The 20,402-nt window shown below is 39.2% G+C and overlaps 1 protein-coding gene across 3 annotated transcripts; it reads left to right on the top strand.

Moving 5' to 3' along the window:
* Positions 1-1,448: 1,448 nt before the first annotated feature.
* Positions 1,449-18,820, top strand: cenpf (centromere protein F). Of its 3 annotated transcripts, none has more exons than XM_041983672.1 (38): positions 1,449-1,538; positions 2,260-2,431; positions 2,599-2,724; positions 2,951-3,021; positions 3,199-3,335; positions 3,472-3,563; positions 3,656-3,926; positions 4,100-4,302; positions 4,440-4,565; positions 4,656-4,784; positions 4,976-5,098; positions 5,199-5,334; positions 5,444-5,573; positions 5,713-5,992; positions 6,264-6,470; positions 6,848-7,056; positions 7,185-7,314; positions 7,700-7,978; positions 8,187-8,774; positions 8,917-9,090; positions 9,244-10,127; positions 10,243-10,454; positions 10,530-10,647; positions 10,727-10,877; positions 11,115-11,190; positions 11,465-11,715; positions 11,805-11,913; positions 12,008-12,213; positions 12,396-12,614; positions 13,488-13,631; positions 13,889-14,078; positions 14,156-14,253; positions 14,338-14,379; positions 14,529-15,656; positions 15,942-16,071; positions 16,275-16,967; positions 17,318-17,427; positions 17,897-18,820. In XM_041983672.1, exons 2-38 carry the CDS (start codon positions 2,270-2,272, stop codon positions 18,074-18,076), a joined length of 8,514 nt encoding a protein of 2,837 aa, XP_041839606.1. In that variant the 5' UTR covers positions 1,449-1,538; positions 2,260-2,269; the 3' UTR covers positions 18,077-18,820. The 3 variants fall into 3 exon arrangements, with proteins under 3 accessions (XP_041839606.1, XP_041839623.1, XP_041839615.1); XM_041983689.1 differs by having other exon boundaries at positions 11,546-11,715; XM_041983681.1 differs by having other exon boundaries at positions 10,748-10,877.
* The last annotated feature ends 1,582 nt before the right edge of the window (positions 18,821-20,402 follow it).

Here is a 20,402-nt window from a genome sequence, read left to right on the forward strand (position 1 = left end):
CACTAAAAGAAAAACGAAAACAACCAAAATTTTTTCAAGTGATGTCTTCAAATATAAAGCCTGTTGTATTTGTGTTTAAATATTGAATCCTGAATCATCCCGTATGTTCACCATTCAAAGACTAAATTAAAGGGTTGCCTGCGTCACATTTCTGTTGTTTCTGTAATGAATTACAAAGCATGAATGTTTTTTTCTGTTGGAATGCATGTTTCAGATCTGAACCTCTGTATTTCTTCATGTCCCATTACATGGATTCCAATAAATGACTGTATGCCAAATTTTGTTCCATGAATTTTATTGCTTAAAGAATGTGTAATAGTGAAACTACATAGCATTTTTTTTTCTAGTTTTCATATGATTAAATTAGGTTACACTGGAATTAGTGGATTCCCTGACAAATGCTCACAAAGAAAAAGACGAATGCTCATAAATTGTTTTATAATCTATATCTACAGCTAAAAAAATTATAGTACACATATACAAAAATGAAATACGTTCATATATCGATTTAATTATGAAAATATGTACAAATACTTTCCTTTGTAGTTCTATCACACCTAAGGTCACACTTTATTTCACATAGGTGACACAAAGTTAAAAGGGCTTTGACCCCCTTGTAGATGCTGCTTGTATACTCCTGTGGTTTGGTTCACCCAGTTTCACACCTTATCCATCACATTTAGAAAAACTCCAGTATTTTACTGAGTCCAAGTGTCTCCCATATATGAATATGTTCCTATTTATGTGATATCCTAGTCCTAGCTCATCACATTAACTAGTGTCTTGTGTCCATATATAAGGATGACAGGACTGTAGTGACATTAAGTATTATTTTTAAGATCACCAATTCATCTATAAGAACGATATGATCCCTCTCATATGCTTGTGCCTATGTGGTCTGTCTTAAGTGACATGTAACTGAACATTCAGTTGATTTTTTTCTTTTTCTTTTTGAAAAATAAAGATCATAAAACAATCTGTGAACATTTGTCTCTTTCTATTTGTGTTTGTCTGTACACCGAATTGGTATCAGGAATTTCCGAGTTCTGTAAAGGATAGTAGTTACTGGTGTCAGCTAAAAATCTAGCTCCATGCCTCTTCCATACCTTTACAGCATATTTCCACAACTGAAATAAATTAAGTGAGCAGTTATCTTAAAACTGAGATCTTTAGTACTTTTAGACACAAAGTAAAACACAAATTAGACACTGATGATTCGTGAGCTTGGGCTTTAGTTGAGTTCGCATTATAACATCCCATAGTTTACCCCGGTAAATTGATCAGACAGCGAAAAAGGACACATTACAATGGAGGGCAGCTTCAGACCCTACTTATAATGGGATTTATGAAGCTACACCACGTGGTGGCACCACGGGAACAGAAATGAAAAACAGGCCAATCGTTTTTGAATGACGTCTCTCTAGCTAACCAATGGACGTGCAGCTGAGTGGGTCTCTGTTTCCTCCGTTGAAATTTGAATTTTCCCAAAGAGAAGAACCCAAACAGTTCGTGACCGATAAAGGAGCCTCGCGCCCAAAGTAAGTTAAGCCTTTCTTAAACTAAACTTCTAGACGAACTGTCGCAAGTTATTTTGTGCAATTTTCTGACGTGTTTTGTGTTCTTGGGCTATTGATTGATTTCCGATTAAAAATGGATGAACTTTTTTTTCATGTATCGTATTGCTAAAACCATGTCCAGCACAGCTAACTGAAAGACGAGGCCAGTAAAAGCTGTAACCTGAATGTTGTTAATGGTAATTTTGTTTTTATTGTTGAATTCATTGATATTTTGGATTTGATACTGATATTTAAGTAATTGTACACTTTAAACAATTCAGCCTTAATGTAATCATTGTTAGCTGCGTTTAACGTCAAGCTGTAAGTAAGCTAATTTTGCTTACAGTGCACACAGATTGGTTAACGCGTGATAGTGTCTGCTTAATTATTAAAAACATTAAACCTGCCGCTCTTTATACGGCATCCACACAGTTAAAACCTGTTCACAGTGCATTACAGACAACGTAATTTAAAAGTTAAGAATGCTTTGCAATGCACTTAAATAACTTTGATGTGTCCCTTCAGATTTTTGTATTTTGCTTGTTATTAAGACCAAATACAGAACCCAGTGGTTATATTTATATTTTGCTCACAGTAAGCATCTATACCTTAAGTCTCTTTTATCCAGTGCACTTTCTATGTGTGTGTGTGTGTGTGTGTGTGTGTGTTGGTAATGATGTATACATGAAATGTGTTTATTCAGGTTTTAAGACATGAGCTGGGCGGTGGAGGAGTGGAAAGATGGACTGCCAGGGAAAGCCCTGCAGAAGATCCAGGAGATGGAAAGCCAGCTGGACAAACTTAAGAAGGAAAAGACGCAGAAGCAGTTTCAGCTGGACTCCTTAGAAGCTGCCCTTCAAAAACAGAAACAAAAGGTAAGCTTTTGTAGCAGTAGTAGTATGGGTTTAATTTATTAGAGATTTTTTGTGTCTGTGCTTATATTAAATTCTGTTGAGTGCTTTGGAAAAAATTACTGTTGAGAAACACTAATGTTCATTATTTCAATACTTTTGTCCATAATCTCTGCATCTATTTTCTTCAGGTGGACAGTGAACGTACAGAGATCTCTGCTTTGAAAAGAGAAAACCAGTCTCTAGTAGAGTCATGTGACTCCCTGGAGAAAGCTCGTCAGAAGACCGTCCATGACCTTGGAGTCAAAGAGCAGCAGGTCAGTTGTGAGAAAAATTGTTTAAACACTTTACAGTTTCACCTGTGTTTAAAGTGTGTTAAACCTAGAGAGTGGTGTGGACTGTTCATATCTGAAATGTTACACACCAAGAAGTATGTGTAAACAGACACTAAAACACATTTGCAAATCTAATATCCTCCTAATAACCTGGTGAAGGACAATTTTCCTTCCTTTGATCCTAAACAAATAATCTTTCTGAACTTAGGTGAGCTACTTGGAGGGCCAACTTAACTCCTGCAGGAAGACTATAGATCGACTGGAGCAGGAACTCAAGAAGTGAGTTTACATATGCGTCCTATTAATCAATTATAGTTGTGCATTTAAAAATAGTGAATGGATTCGTAAAAAGCAGCTCGAACGAGTTTGTAAAATACTTGAGTAAAGCTGGAAGGAACATAATTGAAATCTTGAATGCCCTGTCATATTCTTGCTCTTTTCTCTTCATCTGTTCAGGTACAAAAATGAGCTGGATCGTTCTCAACCTGCCGGTGCTTCAGCCTTGTCATCCTCCTCCTCTGAGCTGCCTCCATACACCACTCCACAAAAGAGTTTCTCCACTCCAGCACCTGTCCCAGCCTACAGACACCAGGGTAGTTAATAGTTTTCATCTGCAATGACTCAAAGTGTATGCGTTCATATTTACATAGTTACATTCACTGGTCAGGAAAAACAGCACATTTTCTCTTGTTTCCTCTAGCCTGTTTAAATTGTGTATGTGTATCATAGATAATAAACTAGAGGAGCTTCAGGAGAAATACAACCAAGAGGTGGAAGAAAGAAAACGTCTCGAAACTGAACTCAAAGTTTTGCAGGTCAAAGTGAGTATATACCAGTTATTTTATTCATTTATCTTTTATTTAATGATTACGATCTGTTTCGTTGTAGCTATAACGTATCTCTTCTCATCCAGCTGTTGAGTCAGCCATCAGTCGGTGTTAGCCACAAGGACATTGCAGCCCGCCAAGCTGGATCTTCCATATTCCCATGGCAACAGCAGGATCAGGTCAATAGCCGCCATTCTCAGCATTCTCAGGATGTGATGGAAACGCCTCTGAAGAGACGAGCGACGTCACTCTGGGATGCCCATGAGGAGACGCCAATCAAACCCAACCAGCGGATGAGCGTCTCCACTCCCAGTGGATCCTCCCATCAGATGGAGCAGCTAAAGACTCTTAATCAAGGTGGATTGTCCTTTATATTGTAAATAAATGAGTTGGATCATGTTAAGTTTTTAATCCGTGAAATGTTGTCACCTTTAAGGTTTTCACGAATTCAGAAGAGTAATTAATGCTAAATCGTTGTGTTAGTCATGTACAGCAACAGTATTTAAAAAATATATCTGATTCCTCATCAGAGCTGCGTGGCCGTGTGTCAGAGCTAGAGAGAAATCTGTCCAATCAGGAGAAGGACATTCGTAATCAAGCTTCCAAACTTCAAGAACTACAAACTCAGCTGAACCAGGCCCGCAAAGACCTGACTGAGCGGGACAAAGACCTGGCCAAGACCAGTCATGAGCTGAGTCAGGCAAGAGACGGACACCAGCAGCTTCAGGCAAAAGTAGGATGGATTGTTTTGTATAATTGAATATTTGTTCACTTGAATAATACATTAAATGTAAAAGGTTGTTTAAAAAGCAAATTAAACATGTTAGTAACTGGCAAAGATGACTAAAATGTTCTCTGGGTTGTTGGTAGTGCTCGTCAGTTGAACAGAAACTGAAACAAGTCACTGAGGAGATGAGCTGTCAGATGCACAATGCTGAAAGCTGCAAACGAGCCCTGGAGCAGAAGCTTAAAGACCAAGAGAGAAACAGCCAAAAGGTGAGACAGTGTGTATATTATCATTAAGCAGTCAGTCAGTTAAACTAGTGAATTATTATTAGACAGATTTGCATCTGCTGTGTTTTGTAGGAGCTTGGCCAGCTTCAGAGTTCGCACCAGGCTTTGGATCAGCAGCTGAACCAGACTAGAACCAAGCTAACGCAAGAGATCCAACAGGCCAAAAAAGAGTACAATGTACTGCAAGCTGACATGGAGAAGGTACCCTTATAACATCTGTGCATTTCTCTGCTCTTGTTTTCCCTGCTAAAAGACTTAACTTTGGATGGCAAGTTGTTGGACCTTCGTTTTCAAGTACAGAATGAAAGAAAATGTCCATTTAGAGTATTTTACTGTAAAACTGTATTTTAAAATAGATTAAATCTCTGCATGTGTCACTTGTTTCTTTCTAGATGCGTCTCCAGAAGAGTCAGGTGGAGAAAGATGTAGATGAGCTAAAACAGAAATTGCTGCGGTCTGAACAAAGTCAGCAAGCTAGCCAGACCAAAGAACAAGACCTCCGCAAGAAGATGGAAGTAAGATGAAATCCATTTGCTATTTTAGCGATGTATTTTTTTAATCATTTGAGTGTTGATAAGTTGACTCATGGACCTCTGTGTTTCTTTATCCCTCTAGGAGCTGCAAAAGGAGAAGAACAGTGTAACTGTCCAGTTGGACCAGAGCAACAGGCGCCTGTCTCAACTGGAAGAAGAGAAGAAGAGTTCAGAGCAGACTCTCAAACGCTCCCAGGGACTTCTAGATGACCTCAAAGGTAAAATGGCATGAGCAATGGCAAAACAGTTAGAGCAGAGTCTTTTGTTTTTTATTATTTTTTGGACAGTTAGGATGTCCTCACACTTTTTATCCTGATTTGTTTTTAGCCAAATCAGAAGGACAGGCAGAAGAGCTGAAGAGACTCCAGATTAAACTGGAGCAGCAGACTCAGGCTTCAGCACGGGAGCTGGAAAACCTGAAGAAAACACTCTCTGATGCAGAGACCAGAAACAACAAGTAAAAATAGTGTTACTGCTCCAAAAATAGAAACGTACTCACTTTGTGACAGAGTATGTATAATTGTTTCTAGATTATTTAAATAGCTGTCCTTTTTAATGTAATTTGTTATTTTGGGGGGGATTTTTTTTCAATGCAGATCTCAGAATGACCTTCAGAAACAGAAACAAGAGACAGAGGAGCTGTGCAACAGGTTGACAGTCAAAGAGACAGAGAACCAAGAGCTGAAATCCAATCTCATTGCAAGCCAGAACGAGTGTAAAGCACTGACACAGGAACATCAAGCTCTGCTGGAGTGGAAAAAAGAGAAGGAGACCTTGATTAATGAAACTGAAGCTGTGCAAAAGGAGCTTACTGACAAAATTATCAGCTTGGAGAGCAGTCTCAGCTCACTGAATGAGGCTAATGGGGAGCTACAGGTAAGGAGTAGTGATTTTCATATAGTTTTATACAATATTAAACAAAAAGAATACATAGATTACAGAAACATTCAATGCTGCTTTATTTGACAGGAAACATCATAATGTGAAATTAGATTCAGTTTAGTTACCTTTTGGCCAAAAACGGTTATAAAATGTTACTTAATGGCCCCTTACTAGAGTAAAAATAAGTAATGGACATTAAAATTCCATCAATCTCTATAAACAGATTAACCTGAGCTCCTGAACGAATTTTCTTTCATTACTGCAGAACAGGCTTGTATGCATGGAGGACGACAACGCCAGTCTGTCTGCTCACATTGATTCCCTGAAGGGAGAACTACTCAACAAGAGCACGGAGCTGGAGGAGAAGGAGCATCAGTACAAGGAGCTTCAGTCTCAGTTCTCTGAGGCTGGGAAGAAACACATCAAAGACCTAGAAAATGTTGGCGTGCAAGTGGCTCAACTTGAAGCACAGGTAATTACGGGATATTCCTCCTGGTTTTATAGGCAAACACAGATGGTTTGTAACACACTGATTGATCTTTGCTGCAGAAATCTGCTGATCATTATAATAAATAGGATGTTACTCTTGTTTGAGGTCATGATGAGTATTAAGTATGCACATGAAGTAATTGAAATATTGTGTCTCTATAATGTTTTGTTATTTGGTTAATTAAATAATGTGGGGATTACTGCATATATTCTCTCAGCTTTTGGTTGTGGCAACAGCACAGGACTCTTATTAACTTTGAATTAGAGTGTCAAACAGTGAAATGGCCACAATTTGATAAAAAAAAAAAATCACTATTAGTGCTTGTTGGGTCATCTCTGGTCTTTATTTTCTTTAAAAAGGTTAAGGAATTAGAATCCCGGTTGCAGAAGGAAATTACTCGAGCAGAGCTTGCTGAGAGAACAAACACAGAGCTGCAGGATGAGCACCAGGCAGCTTGTGACCTGGTGCGCTCTAAAGACCAGCTGGTGGAGCTGGGCCAGGCTGAGGTCAGCCAGCTGCGGGAAAGCCTTGAACAGGCCACTGCACAGCAGGAGGATCTAAATACCAGGTAGGGGATGTTTCACTTTCATTCAGCAAAAACATGACATTTGCACTTTTATTAAGAGTGCTGCAAATTCGGGGGTCACTTACATTTTCTTGTTTTGTTTTGTTTTTTTTTATCTCCTGCTTCCTCAGGTTTGCAGAGGAGAGGTCAGCTCTACTAAAGCAATGTGAGGAGAAGGTTTTAGCAAAGACTGAAGAGGTTGGGGACATCAGGCTTCTGTTGGAGGAGGCCCAGCAGGAACTGCTGCTCAGCAAAAACCAGGTCCATTATAATGACTCTAACTATAGAGGAACTTTTATTTGTTTTTTGCTGTTATTAACTCTCATTTACTGTTATCAGGTTTCTCACAAGTTTGCTTTATTACTTTCACTTAAATGAATGTTATTGAATAAACAGCAAATCAGAATAATGACCAATACTGGCTAATGATACTATCAGGTAGTACCAAAAGTATAAGATGGTATCAGTTATATGGCAATGCTTATAATGCAAAAACAAACAAAAATGCAGTATTTTATTTAATTATTTTTGACTTTTTCTGCCCACATTGGATGTGATTATTTCTGCTTGATAATTACATTTAATTATAATGGTTTTCATTTGTGACTTCACTCTTAAAGTCAGTTTGTTTTTCTGCTTGTCTCAGATCACTTCCATGGAGCAGTTCTTGAGAGTCCAGGAGCAGCTGGTGGCTGAGCTGCAGAAAGAAGCTAAGACCATTTCAAGTAGGGAAGAGGAGCTCAGAAAGGTGTATGAAAGTAAATCAGACGAGCTCAAACAGTTGGAAAAGGACCTGAAGGATCAGCAGAGCCAGACTGAGGAAAAAGAGAAGAAGCTCAGAGAGGCTGAAGCTCAGCTTGTGTCTGCAGAAAAACTAAAATCTGAGCTGGAAAACACAGTTCAAGAGATGAAGAAAGAAGCGGAGGTAAAATATTGGGTGTTTTGATTATTTCAAGTTCTGCATGTTTTCTCATCTACACCCAGCAAGTCTAGTCGGATCATAAACGCAAATCTTATTCAATGTCTTCTTGCTTTTTCTTGGTATATGTATGCTGCCTTTATTTAATGTTACATATTTTGCATTTACATCTTTCTTTCTTACAAATAATACTTTTACATGTATTTTTACAAAGATCCTTCAGGACAATCAGATTATGAGGACCAACAATCTGCTGGAGCAAATTTCTTTCTTAGAAGAAAAGGTAGCTGCTAATAAAGATGCAGCAGAGAAGCTTCCAGTCTTGCAGAGTGAACTGGATGTGGCGAATCAATCCCTCGCTGACCTTAACAAGTCTCTACAAGATCTTCAGGAGAGTCTCTCCTCTGCAAGTGAAATTAAAACCAACTTGGAGAGCACTCTGCTTGAGAAAATGAAACTGATGTCGGCTTTAGAGAAGGAGATCAAAGATCTAACTGAGAAGATGAGTAAAGAGTCAGAGAGCCACACTTTGGAGATTGAAAACTTCACCATTAAAGAGAAGAGCCTCAAAGAGCAGCTTGAATCCTCTAAGAAATCATTAGCCGCTGCCAAGACAGAAGCAAGTTCCCGTCGCGAGGAGATCAGAACCATGAAGACGACTCTGTCTGCCGCGTCACGTGGTTTAGAAGAGAGGGACAACACGATTAAAAATTTGAAGGAGAAGCTGAATAAAACAGAAGCAGAACAGGTCAAAACCTCTGATCTCCTGAAGGAAAAGACTGTCGCCATGAACAAAATCAAGGTGGGTGTGTGGCCTTAATTTTTTACAATAACCTGGCCTAAAACCATCTGTACTGCTTCAGTCTTAATGGTATCATATCATTTAATAAGGCCATTAAAGTGTAAAGATATATTTATGACTGGTTGTCATTTCTTCAATTAAGGTGCAACTGGAGATGCTGCAGATGGACCTAGAAGATAACGAGACAGCCATGAACTCTGTTGACAGTCATGTGGAGGAACTTAAAGGAACTATAGCATCACTGGAAGCCCAGCTTGCTCAAAACCAGACCCAGATGTCTGACATGGAGATCAGGCTGGAGGAAAGCAAAGCTCAGGTTTGGCCACTATTTTACACAAAAATCTGCTATAATCTCTAGGCAGCGTTTTCCATATGATTCCTTTTTCGCACTTCTTTGCTCTAGCTGGTGAATGTGTTTCTTATAATTGGGTATCACATTGTCATTTATTAATAGCTCTTTTTTTTCCAGGTCTCTGTTTTGGAAAACCGTTTAGATGAGGTCCAATCCCAGAGCTCTCTGCTGGAGACAAAATACATCACAGCCAAGGAGGAGTTGTTTGAGAGGACCTGTGAAATAACTCGCATGGAGGAGGACTCTGTCAGACGGCAGCAGCTGGAAGAGAGCGTTGCTATGTTAGAGTCTAAACTCGGTTACATTACAAAAGAAAATGCTAGTTTAGAGGAAAGTTTCAGGCAGATAATTCAGGACAAAGACAACAATCTCACCGAGTTACTTCAGGAAAAGACCAGCCTTGAACTTTCATTGAAGCAGTTATCGGATGACAAAAAAGAAGTTGAAACTGAAATAATTCAAGTAAATGCAGAGAAGAAACACCTGGAAGCTAGAGTAGAAGAGTTATATGAAGAAATCACACGGCTGCAGACTAACGTTGAGCAGCTAGCTGAGGAAAAGCAGCAAATGACTGCAGAAATACACAAGGCTGAATCAGCCTTGAGTCTGGTCAACGAAGAGAAAACCCAGCTAGATGTTACCTTGAGTCTGTTGAAGGAGGAAAAAGCCCAACTTAAAGATAAATGCCTTGCATTAACTTCTGAAAAAAGTGACTTGGCTACTAACTTGAATCAGCTAATGGAGGAAAAGTTTCAGCAGGAATTTAGTTATGCTCAGCTGTCTGAGGAAAACGTCAAACTACAGTCTAGTTTGAATGAAATAGTTGAAATGAATCATCAATTACAGACAAGCAGAGAGAGGCATGAGGATGAGATGGTTTCTCTCAGAGAGGAGAATGAATGTGTCCAGCGCTCCCTGCTGTCCTCAGAACAAGAGCGGCAGAGTCTGAAGGAGCAGCTTGAGATGAGGGATGGGAGGACTGAGGAAGAGAGCAAGCAGTGGTATGTATGTGTTTATATATAAATCTGTTTCTATGAGTTATAGACAGATTCTTCAGTGTGTTGTACTCATCTAAATCTGGAAAGACACTTGATTTGCTTATGTGTTGTGTTACAGGAGTCAGCAGTTTGAGGCAGAACAGGATGAACTTCACCAGAAGCTTGCAGTCTTGCAAAAAGAGCTAACTATGTTCAAGCAGCAGTACGAGTCACTGCTGGAAAAAGTGGGCCAACAACATAGTCTCATACAGCAGCTCTCAGCGTCACAGAAAACTCAGAGCACAGCAGAAAAAAGCAGCCACCTCGGCCCAGAAGATGCCAAAAGTTGTGGTAAGTGTCAGTTATGTATGTCAGTCAGCGTTTTATATTATTTGAATAACAACGTGTTTGTCTAATTATCTGCAGAAATCACCCCAAGGGAGGCTGAGTTTGATCCCAGCATCAGTGACTGTACTGAGTCCCTTCCCTTAAAGGACCAGCATCTGGTGTCTGAACTGCGTGACGGTTCTCACCAGACTTTCAGGTACAGAGAGTTTTTGACTCAACAAAAAGGCAAATTAGCATTCTGTAGTGATTTTATTTCTATAATGGTGAGAAAATAGATGTCCCTATGTGCCCGGTAGTGAGGCAAAACTGGTCTTCAGTGTGGATGCCACTGAGCAAGAGATGATCCAGGAGGAGGAGAAGGAGGCATTTGAAGCTGATGTAGAGGAAATGAAGAGCAATGAAGAGGACCAGGCACTTCATCAACAGGTAGAAACCACGTAATCACAGGTCACCTTGCTATCTAAAGTTTAATTTGAGCTGGAAATGTTTAAATTATTTGTCAGTGATTTGTAAAAATCTTTTATTCAAAACTCTTTTAAATAAAAGATAAAATGCTACTTTTTGTCTTGGAATTTAAACATATAGTTCATCCTTTATTAGTTAGTTATTCACACGGCTGCTTTTGAATGTTATATGATGTTTTTGGTTTTCTTTTGCCCACAGGTTTCTGAAGACAGCTGTAGTCCCAGAGATGTTCTTGCATATGAGCCTGAAATCTGCAATTTGTCTTCATCTCCTGGTGAGTAACTTGCCCCCAACTTCATGTGTTGTCCTTCAGCTTTCTTCATTGTTCCAAACACACTTAAAGCCTAACATTGCACCACTTATTATAGTTTTAATTTGAGGGATTAAAAATTTAAAAAAATGTTTGTAATGTTATGACTGAATAATTTTAACATTCAGTTTCATCTGGATTTTGCTTTGGTCTGTGACTCCCAACTCATAAGAATGTTTTAATTCAGATTTAATAAATATATAAAACTTATTTAAGCAAAAATCTGTCTCTGAAACAGAACCATTCCCTGTACAAGACCTTAACCATTACAAAGAAATGCTCTCACAAAAAGAGAATGAACTTGTGACCCTTCGCTCAGAGTTTGACCTTCTTAGCTCTGACCTTGAGCTGAGAAACGAACTCAACTCTGAAATGAAAGTCCAAGTTCAAAACCTGGAAAAGAAAACTCGTGCTACAGAAGAAGAAGCATGCACTGCAGGACATCAGCTGAGCATTGCTTTGGAGGAGAAGAAGAGTCTGGTTGGGGAGGTAAGAGCAAAGATTGTCCGGCATTGTTGTCATTCTAGTGATGGACATATACGTGTGTTTTATTTTACTATCAATCTTTTCTTGTATAGTTAACTCAACTGTCAGAGGAAAAAGAGACATTGACTTTACAGCTGCAAACGGCTAAATGTCAGCTGGCTGATGTGATGGAGATGCTGGAAGGACTTGAGATGACCAAAGGTTTGTTTTTTTTTCATTAACTTAATGTGTACTCAGTGATAATATGCATTGGGTCAAAAGATATACTCATTAATTAATTTACTTGGTCCTGTAGGTGGATGGGATGAGAAGTTTCTTCAGCAGGAGAGTGAGTTAAAGAGAGTTCGCTCTGAAAAAGCAAACCTGGAGCAGCACATCCTGGGGATGGAGTCTGAGCTGGAGACCATGCAGGTGGAGAGTGCCAGGCTTAAAGATGATTTGGGGACCCAAAAGAGGACTTGCTCAGGCATGGACAAACAGATAGAAACACTTATGACAGAGGTGAGCACTCTGCCAAAAACCTTTGAGGGGAAAGTATTTAATTAATGAAGTATATGAACTTAAGCCACTTAGATTTCCATTAAAGAATGAAAAGGGAGATATAAATCAGGCATCATAAACTTGATCTGCTTTGTGATTCACACTGTTCAGGATAGCCATTAAAAATCTTGTCATTTCTCCAGACAACCCAGCTGAGATCAGAAATTGTGGCCTGCTCTGAAGATCGGGATGAGTTGAGTCAGTCTTTGGACCAGTGGAAAGAGAAAGTTCATAGTTTGGAGAAGACTAACTGTGACACCAGAAACTTGATATCCATCCTGGAGGATGACATCAGAGCTGGAAGAAAGGAGTATGAAGCCCTTCAAAGCAGCATGGAGAAACTGAAAGCTGAGAGGGATCAGGTACTGTAAGGAGGAATTCACACAAAGGCAAAAGAACGTGTGCCTAAATATATTTTTCAGCAATAATTACAAGACCAGTCACAAGCCAAACTAGACCTTTATTTAAAGGCAGTATACCACAAAAATGGAATGATTTTTTATTTTTTTTTAATCCCCCTTTTTTGTTTAAAATATAGCAGTGTGAGTGGTAGCGGACGTATCACTTTGATCCTATTGGGGAAACTACGGTGGCCGGGAAGTGCAAAACAATATTGCACTGAGTGAAACACTTAACATTTTTGCGATACAAATTTACATTCTTTACATTCTGAAAACATTGCTGAAACACTTTTACCAACAACAAAGCACCTTTACAATGATGTGAAACACTTTAATAAGTTCAGGTAACACATTTACAAAGAAATGACCCAGCTGGTGTTTTATCAAAATCTCCGACCCATCAGAATCTGTGACCACAGGGAGCGATAGCATACATTTCCCTGCATGTACGTCTTAGAAAACGAGCAAAGTCTTGAAAACACTTATAATGCATGTAAAGTAAAGTCACACTTTCCTATCGCTATTAGAAATGGGGATCTCTGTGATCCTGGCTATGTGAGGGTCACATTGAGGTTAGAAGAGTCCAGACTAAAGTGGGGACAGAGGTTAGGTTATAGTGCGGGTTTAATCAAGTCCAATCAGTCTGTTACATGTGAGCTCCATATACACTCTGGTTACTTTCTCCTCATCCCTTTGTGTAAGTTTTAAATCTCACCATTGTTAAGAAGTTTGTTTTTATGGTATCGGGTGCTCAGTGTTTCATTTTTACTGAGTGTTGATCTTTGAGCTTTTTGCTTGACTGAATAAAGTTGACCTTTTTTCTTTTGCACCAAGATGTTGGAGCAGATTAAGGTGCTGGAGGAGGCAGTATCTCAACAACACGGAGAAAGAGAGGAGCTACTTGGCCGTCTTAACCAAATAAAAGATGATCGCACCTCTGCCAGTCAAAACACTGAGTCCATGGTCGGCAAGATACAGGTCAGAGAAAAGTTTGATACAAAGCTCGTCATAGCTGTTACAGCTGGGTGAACAGGGAACATGTTTATGCTACGTTTGGCATATCTCTAATTATATGTCCTAGATCTTTTTTTCTTCATGTTTTTAGAAAATTGAATATTGGACTTAAACATCTGTCAGCTCACATCTGTGTAAAAACAATACTAATAAAATACATTAAAAATAATAGCACTTATCATCAGAATTACTCATTCCTATTTTCCTCCTGTTTTACCAAGGCTTTAGAGGGAGAAGTATGCCGTCTTTCACAGTCTTTGGAGTCCTCTCTGCTTGAAAAAGGAGAAATTGCTTCTCGACTGAATTCCACTCAAGATGAAGTCCAGCAGATGAGGACTGGCATTGAAAAGCTTCGGGTTCGCATTGAGTCAGATGAGAGAAAGAAAAGGAAGATGGGAGAACTGATCAAAGGTAATTCAGATCCCAGGAAATTGCTTAAACTCTTGTTTTGGAGGCGCCGGTCTTAATGGGACTTTGTGTGTCTGTAGATGCCCAGAGAAAGTCTGACTCCCTGCAGGATCGCATTGATGCTCTGGAGCGAGAGAAGGAGGATTTAGAGCATAGTCTGGAGGAAGCTGTGCTGCAGGTATTTAGTTCCAAACATAAAAAATAACAACAAAAAATAACTTCTTTCTTTAGTAGCATCTTATTTTGATGTGCTCTTCCACAGGCTGAAACAGTCCAAGCAGAGCTAGAGGAGGAGAGAAGAAAGGTACTGCTATACCAAATGGTGTTTAACGCCTTTCTCTGTGTATCTGTGATGCTTTTCTCTCTTAACAATAAACAGTTGTTACAATTCATCTTCCTAACGTTATTCTTGTGGTTGTCTTTGTTCAACCCTAACAACTCCCTGACTTTTAGGTGGAGGAGGAGAAGAAAGAGCTTAATGAGAAATTGTCTGAGCTCTCTGCAACACTGGACAACCTCAAGTCTGAGAAGGCACAGATGGAGAGAGAGCTGGAAATAAAAAAACAAGAGGTAGAAGAGCTAAAGGCAGTCAAGGATGAACTGGAAAGAGGACTGGAGAAGGCAGAGCTGGATAGAAGAGAAGAAGAAGAAAGACAGAAATCTAGAGTCGAGGAACTGGAGAACAGAATGAGAGAAGAAACTGAAAAACAAATCAGACAAGTTGATCACCTCCAGGCACAGCTGGAAGCCTCTCAGCAGAGAGAGGTTTTAATTAAACAGAGGAGTGCTGAAACAGAAGAAGAAAAGGTGAAGATGCAGTCTGTGTTGGCAGAGCTGGAAAAAGAAAAACTATGCCTGCTGAGTTCTCTGCAGGAGAGGCAGACTGATGTAGAGGAATGGGATATGGAAAGAAACAACCTAAAGACCCAAACTGAGTCTTTGGGAAAAGAAATAAAGGTGCTTAAAGAACTCATAACAGTTAAAGAGGAAGAGATACATACTTTGGAAAAGGAGAGGGAGAAGGAAGCAGACCAGAGGCAAGCTTCGCAAGAATCAATCTTATCTCTTACAGCTGAGAAAGAACAGCTGGAAGGAGTAAACAAACAACTGATGGAGGAAAAAGAGCAACTGCACTCGAGCCTGATGTCATTGGAGCAGGAGAGGGATAACCTGCGCTGCACTCTAATATCTGTAGAAGAGGAGAAAGGCAGAATAGTTCAGGAGACAAGTGTGTTAGTAGATGAGAGAGTGAAGCTTCAATCAAACCTCTCCTTAATAGAGAAGGAGATGCATGACTTGAAACAAACTCTTTCCTTATTAGAGGAAACAAAGGGGACAGTAGAGCAAGAGAAACAGAAGCTGGAGGTTGAAAAGCAAGAACTGCAGTCTTCCCTCGATTTGGTTCAAGACGAGAAGCAGAAACTCTCCTCGGCGCTCTCTTTGCTGGAACAAGAGAAGCAGCAGGTAGAAGATGTGAAAGAGAAGCTTACGGAAGAACATGAGAGTCTTCAGACAACTGTTGCTTCTATGGAGAAGGAATTGGAAACACACAAGCAGTCTAGCTCACAACTCAGTGAACAGGTATGTGTGCACACAGATCCAATCATGATCTACCCAGGGCTTTAATCAATGGACCAGTCACACTGCTGTTCCTGGTCACTAATGAAGCATGTTCTAAGGTTGAAAGACTGCAAAATTACCCCCCAAAAAACTTGGTATTACAAATGTTGAAGAATATTTAAAACTATATGAAAAGAAGAGCTAGAAAAATATTGGTCTTTGTACAACAGCTATTGGAAAACTACAAACGATACTTGTACAGTCACAGTGATTTTCCCTAAATTCCACTTTATCCGTGCCTTCCAGGTGTCGGAGATAACATCTCGTGCAGCTCGTTTGTCTAAAGAGAGAGACTCTGCCTTGAGCAAGATGAGCCTGTGGATGAAGACCTGCAAACAGCTGGAGCAGGAGAATCAAATGATGTTAAGCAGCTCAGGTATGAACACATCTAGCATCTGGTTTTCCATAGAGATGTGCAAGCTTTCCATTGTAAACAGATTAGGAGGAATGCTTGTAAAACTAAGGTGTTGCATTTAAATTTTCAGCCACAATAATTTATTTACTTTTCCAAAGGAATTGCTCAGCATGTCTATAGGAAGTCTAAATCTTGTTTTAACACAAACCACATCTGTGTTCCAGGAGAAGGAAAGAACACTGAGAAGGTGCAGGCCGAGGTGACCCAGCTGAGGACAGAAGCAGAGGAGATGAGGAAAGAAGTGGAAGACCTAAAGAGTACCGTGGAGATGAAGAGCACTGAGGCTGAAGAAAAAAGCAAAGCGCTGAAGGAACTGACAGCCACCCTCGATGAAAAGAAAAAGGAAATGGAGGAGAAGGACCGAGAGTTGGAGGAGAGCAAGAGGAAGCTGGATGATCTGAACAAACTTCTTGAGGAGAAAAGCAGAGAGGCTGATGAGAGCATGGACAAATACTGCAGCCTGATTGTTAAAGTCCACAAACTGGAAGAGTCCAACGATGCACTGAAAACACGACTGCAGCAGGTTTCTGCTAATCAACATGCTAATGAAACCAACAGCCACACTAGCATCACTGACAGCCGCCGGCGTTCATCAAGGAAGTCTTCCTCCAAACACCAGGAAGAAAAAACAGAGGCCAACACTGAAAACTTGGCTCCCTTAACAGCTCACACTTCCCCTCAGGTGTCCTCGGGAAAACGAGGTCATCGGGACATGAGTGACAAAGACAGTGCCCAGGAGGCCCTGCACAATCTAACAAAGAAGATTAAAGCTAACGCCATAACTACACCCAAATCAAAATCTGAGCAGGAAGATGAAGAGTTCAGACCAGAGGGACTTCCTGAGCTGGTGCAGAAAGGTTTGTGTTGCATAGTACCTTGTTGTAGCAGTAACAGCCTCACAAGTTAATCAGACGTTTTCTTTTTCACTGCTATTAACTGATTTCTGTCACATTGCCCTCTTGTGTCAGTTAAATAGGGAATGATTAGCTTTAACCTGGATGAAGAAACAACGGTAACACTAGTAAGGAAATCAGCAATGCTATACATGACAGTAAGGTTGAGACACCGATGTGGGCTCGATTGGCTGCACGAGGGCTGTTGCACAAAATAGTAAATCAATGGGTTGACCAAAGGAAAGCTTCAAATTTTCACTAAAGAATGTTTTTTTTTTTCTTTTTCAACTTCTAATTCATCATTTCTTCCTCAGGGTTTGCTGATATTCCTCTGGGGGAGGCGAGTCCATTCATCATTAGGAGAACCACTACAAGGCGATGCAGTCCTCGGCTGGCCGCCAAGCAGACTGTACCTGATGGCAAGGTGAGCAACACAGCCCACCCACACTGCACTCTGTTTATCCCTAAGAGATGGCTTCGCAAAATAAACATTCAGTGGGCAGGTTGTTACTTTATTCTCTGCATACGGTCACATCAATGTGATTATAAAGTTATACTTTTTAAATTTATGTTGATATAAAGCAAAATGTACCAAAGCACAATGGAAGAGGGTCATTTTGTGTGTCTGCTCGTTGTTTCAGCTCCATCCCTGCTAAAATGCACCTATTCATAACACCCATAAACTATTATTTTAATGGCAGTGATACATTTACATACTATCTACATATTTATTCATGTTTAAGGAGACATTGCATCTTTGAGTTCTGACTTTGTTTCTACTTTTATGTGTTGAATTGTTGCTGTTGGATTTATTCCATTTTGATTTCTAAATGTCTCACTTCCTGCTTATTGATCATCTCTCATCTCTTATCGTGTCCTTGTTTTCCCCTCAGGTTTTGGGGCTCAAAGCTCTCCAGAGTCCCTCAGCTGGTATGTCAACAGACACGTCTAGCAGGACAGGCCTGTCCCCGGGTAACAAGGAGAAACCTTTGCATTGTTCACTGAGTTTGCAAAAGGAATTGGAGTGCAGAGAGAAGCAACCACAACAAGAAGACAACTGTCACGTCCAGTAGATCAGATTACACATAAACTTGTTCATAGACTAACGTGCACAACATATTAGCACTGATTCTTCTGTCTTTTTTTTTTTTTTAAGACATATTTCTAAACATCTTTAACACGTAAAATGTACACGTTAATTTAATTTGGGGATTGGTAGCTTTTTGTTGGTGTCAAATCACTTTTTGTCCTGGACCGGGACTATACCACCCTGTTCTCCCCACTGCTAACTGGTAGTTCACCATCATAAGGAATAAGAAAACATTAACCCCAGTGCTCACTATCTTTATATCACTGTTTTTATAATTGTTGATATTATTTCTTTTTATCAAAATGCATCTTTGAAAAAGCCCAACAGATACAGTTTAAATCAGTCATGTCTTCTTCTCCTTTCACAACTTTGTATATTTGTATCTGCCTCTGTTTCTTTAGCATTGTCTTATTAGATATGCTTTCTCCTCTTTTTGTTCTGTCCTTTCATTGCTGTTTGTGACAGACATGTCTCTTAATGGACCTTGTTTATTATGGAAATCCATAGCTAAATGTCTTACATATTACCCAAAAGCTAATGGCAGCTAACATTTAATAGACTTTCTACTTTCAGTCTGTATTTTTTAATTTTTTTTCTAGACATTTTTATTATGGTCAAACCAAGACTTTTCTATTTCTGCTTAGATCCCTGTACATAGTTATTGATGCAAAAATTGCTTTTATAGTTTATTTTAGTTTTTTTGTTTTATTAAACTCATTTTAACTACTTTAACTTGTGTAGTTTCTGTTGTACACACACTTCTTGTTTTTACTGCTACATTAAGATGACATCTAAATAGTCACAGAATGCATAATCAGAGTATGTGTGTAGCTAAGCTTCCACACAGTACACTCACCACAGGGTGGAGATCATGAGTCGTATGGAGTAATGGTGTAGCTTTGGAAAGCTAGAAAGAGTATGTGAGTAACAGGTTTAGTTCAGGATCCATAGTTAATCATATTTGCCAGTGGAAGGCATTAATAGACATTTTACAGATTTCTTAAGAAAAACAACTTTAGCTCAGTCAACATGCACCTGTTTTATAGTAGAGGACTCAATTTATTCATAAAAGATAAGCAAGTAATGTATAGTTATGCAGAAGGCTTGTTTATTATTAATATAGTGATTCTATTAGGCTTCATAAGGTCATGTGACCTGGGTTCATCAGAGGCACAGATATAATATTCACATAGTGCGCTTAGATTTAGGTTGGTCTCACTCCAGCCTGATGCATGCATTTGTGAAAACGACTTGAATCCCAACTGCTGTAGTTTAAATGGCACAATATGCACTAAAGATAGATAAATGTAAAGACTGATGAATCGGCTGTGTGAGGAGGAATAGTCCACAATTGTTAATAAGCCATGAAAGTCATTAGTAGCTGCAGTCAATGATAGTCTGTCGCTGCAGCTCAAGAAAGATAAACAAGATCCTTAACGTTAGTTATTCGTTATTAATCACACTCAGTTCAGAAAAGTTGATAAGACCAGAGTTCACAAGCTTCTTCTAATGTACAGTACATTAAGACACTTTTCCTTTATTTACACAAACCCAGACACTGTAGATAAGATATGGAAGGAGTCAAAGTGACTTGTCTCTTTTGGTGTAGGGACTGTTGTAGCCTCAAGTTCAACATTTTGTACATCAACGTCTTGTTATTTTTAAAACATCCATCATTGGATCAGACTGAGAACATAACAAAAGGAAACGACCTGCATCATCTGTTTTACTCCAAACTAATGGACTCTTTGCAAACATTATAATATATTAAAAAGACTTGAAGCAATTGACAAAGTTATATGAACATTGTTTACTGCATTGTTCACTAATCAGTTTAGAAGTTGGCTAATTTTTTTCATCAATTTCAGTGGACTACTTTTTCCTCAAGTACTAGTTGCTGCAAAAAGTAGTTAGAACATCTTTTTTTAGGCACTGCCCCCTGCTGACCGTTTGAGACATTGGTTTATTTGATTAAATCCAGTCTTTAAAATCAAAATTCACATCAATTTTAATGGGAAACAGCAGATTACAGTTGAAATCCAAATTATTGAGTCCTTTTTACCATAAGACATTAACTATGGTATTACATGGATGAAACTGAATGAAAACATCAATTAAAGCTTTGATGGAGTTAAAAATAAAAAAAATGCATATTTTTATTTGATTTTATTTTTTAGAACATAAAAACAAGCTTATTAAAAGTGGCCAAACTTCCCGGAGAGACCTTAAACATGCTATATTACTTAACCCACAAAATCAATATAACTGTTTGGACATATGCTCATGAGAAAGGCTTTTCAGTGTTAACT

Source organism: Melanotaenia boesemani, chromosome 1 (assembly GCF_017639745.1).
Source record: "Melanotaenia boesemani isolate fMelBoe1 chromosome 1, fMelBoe1.pri, whole genome shotgun sequence".
Classification (NCBI taxonomy): Eukaryota; Metazoa; Chordata; class Actinopteri; order Atheriniformes; family Melanotaeniidae; genus Melanotaenia; species Melanotaenia boesemani.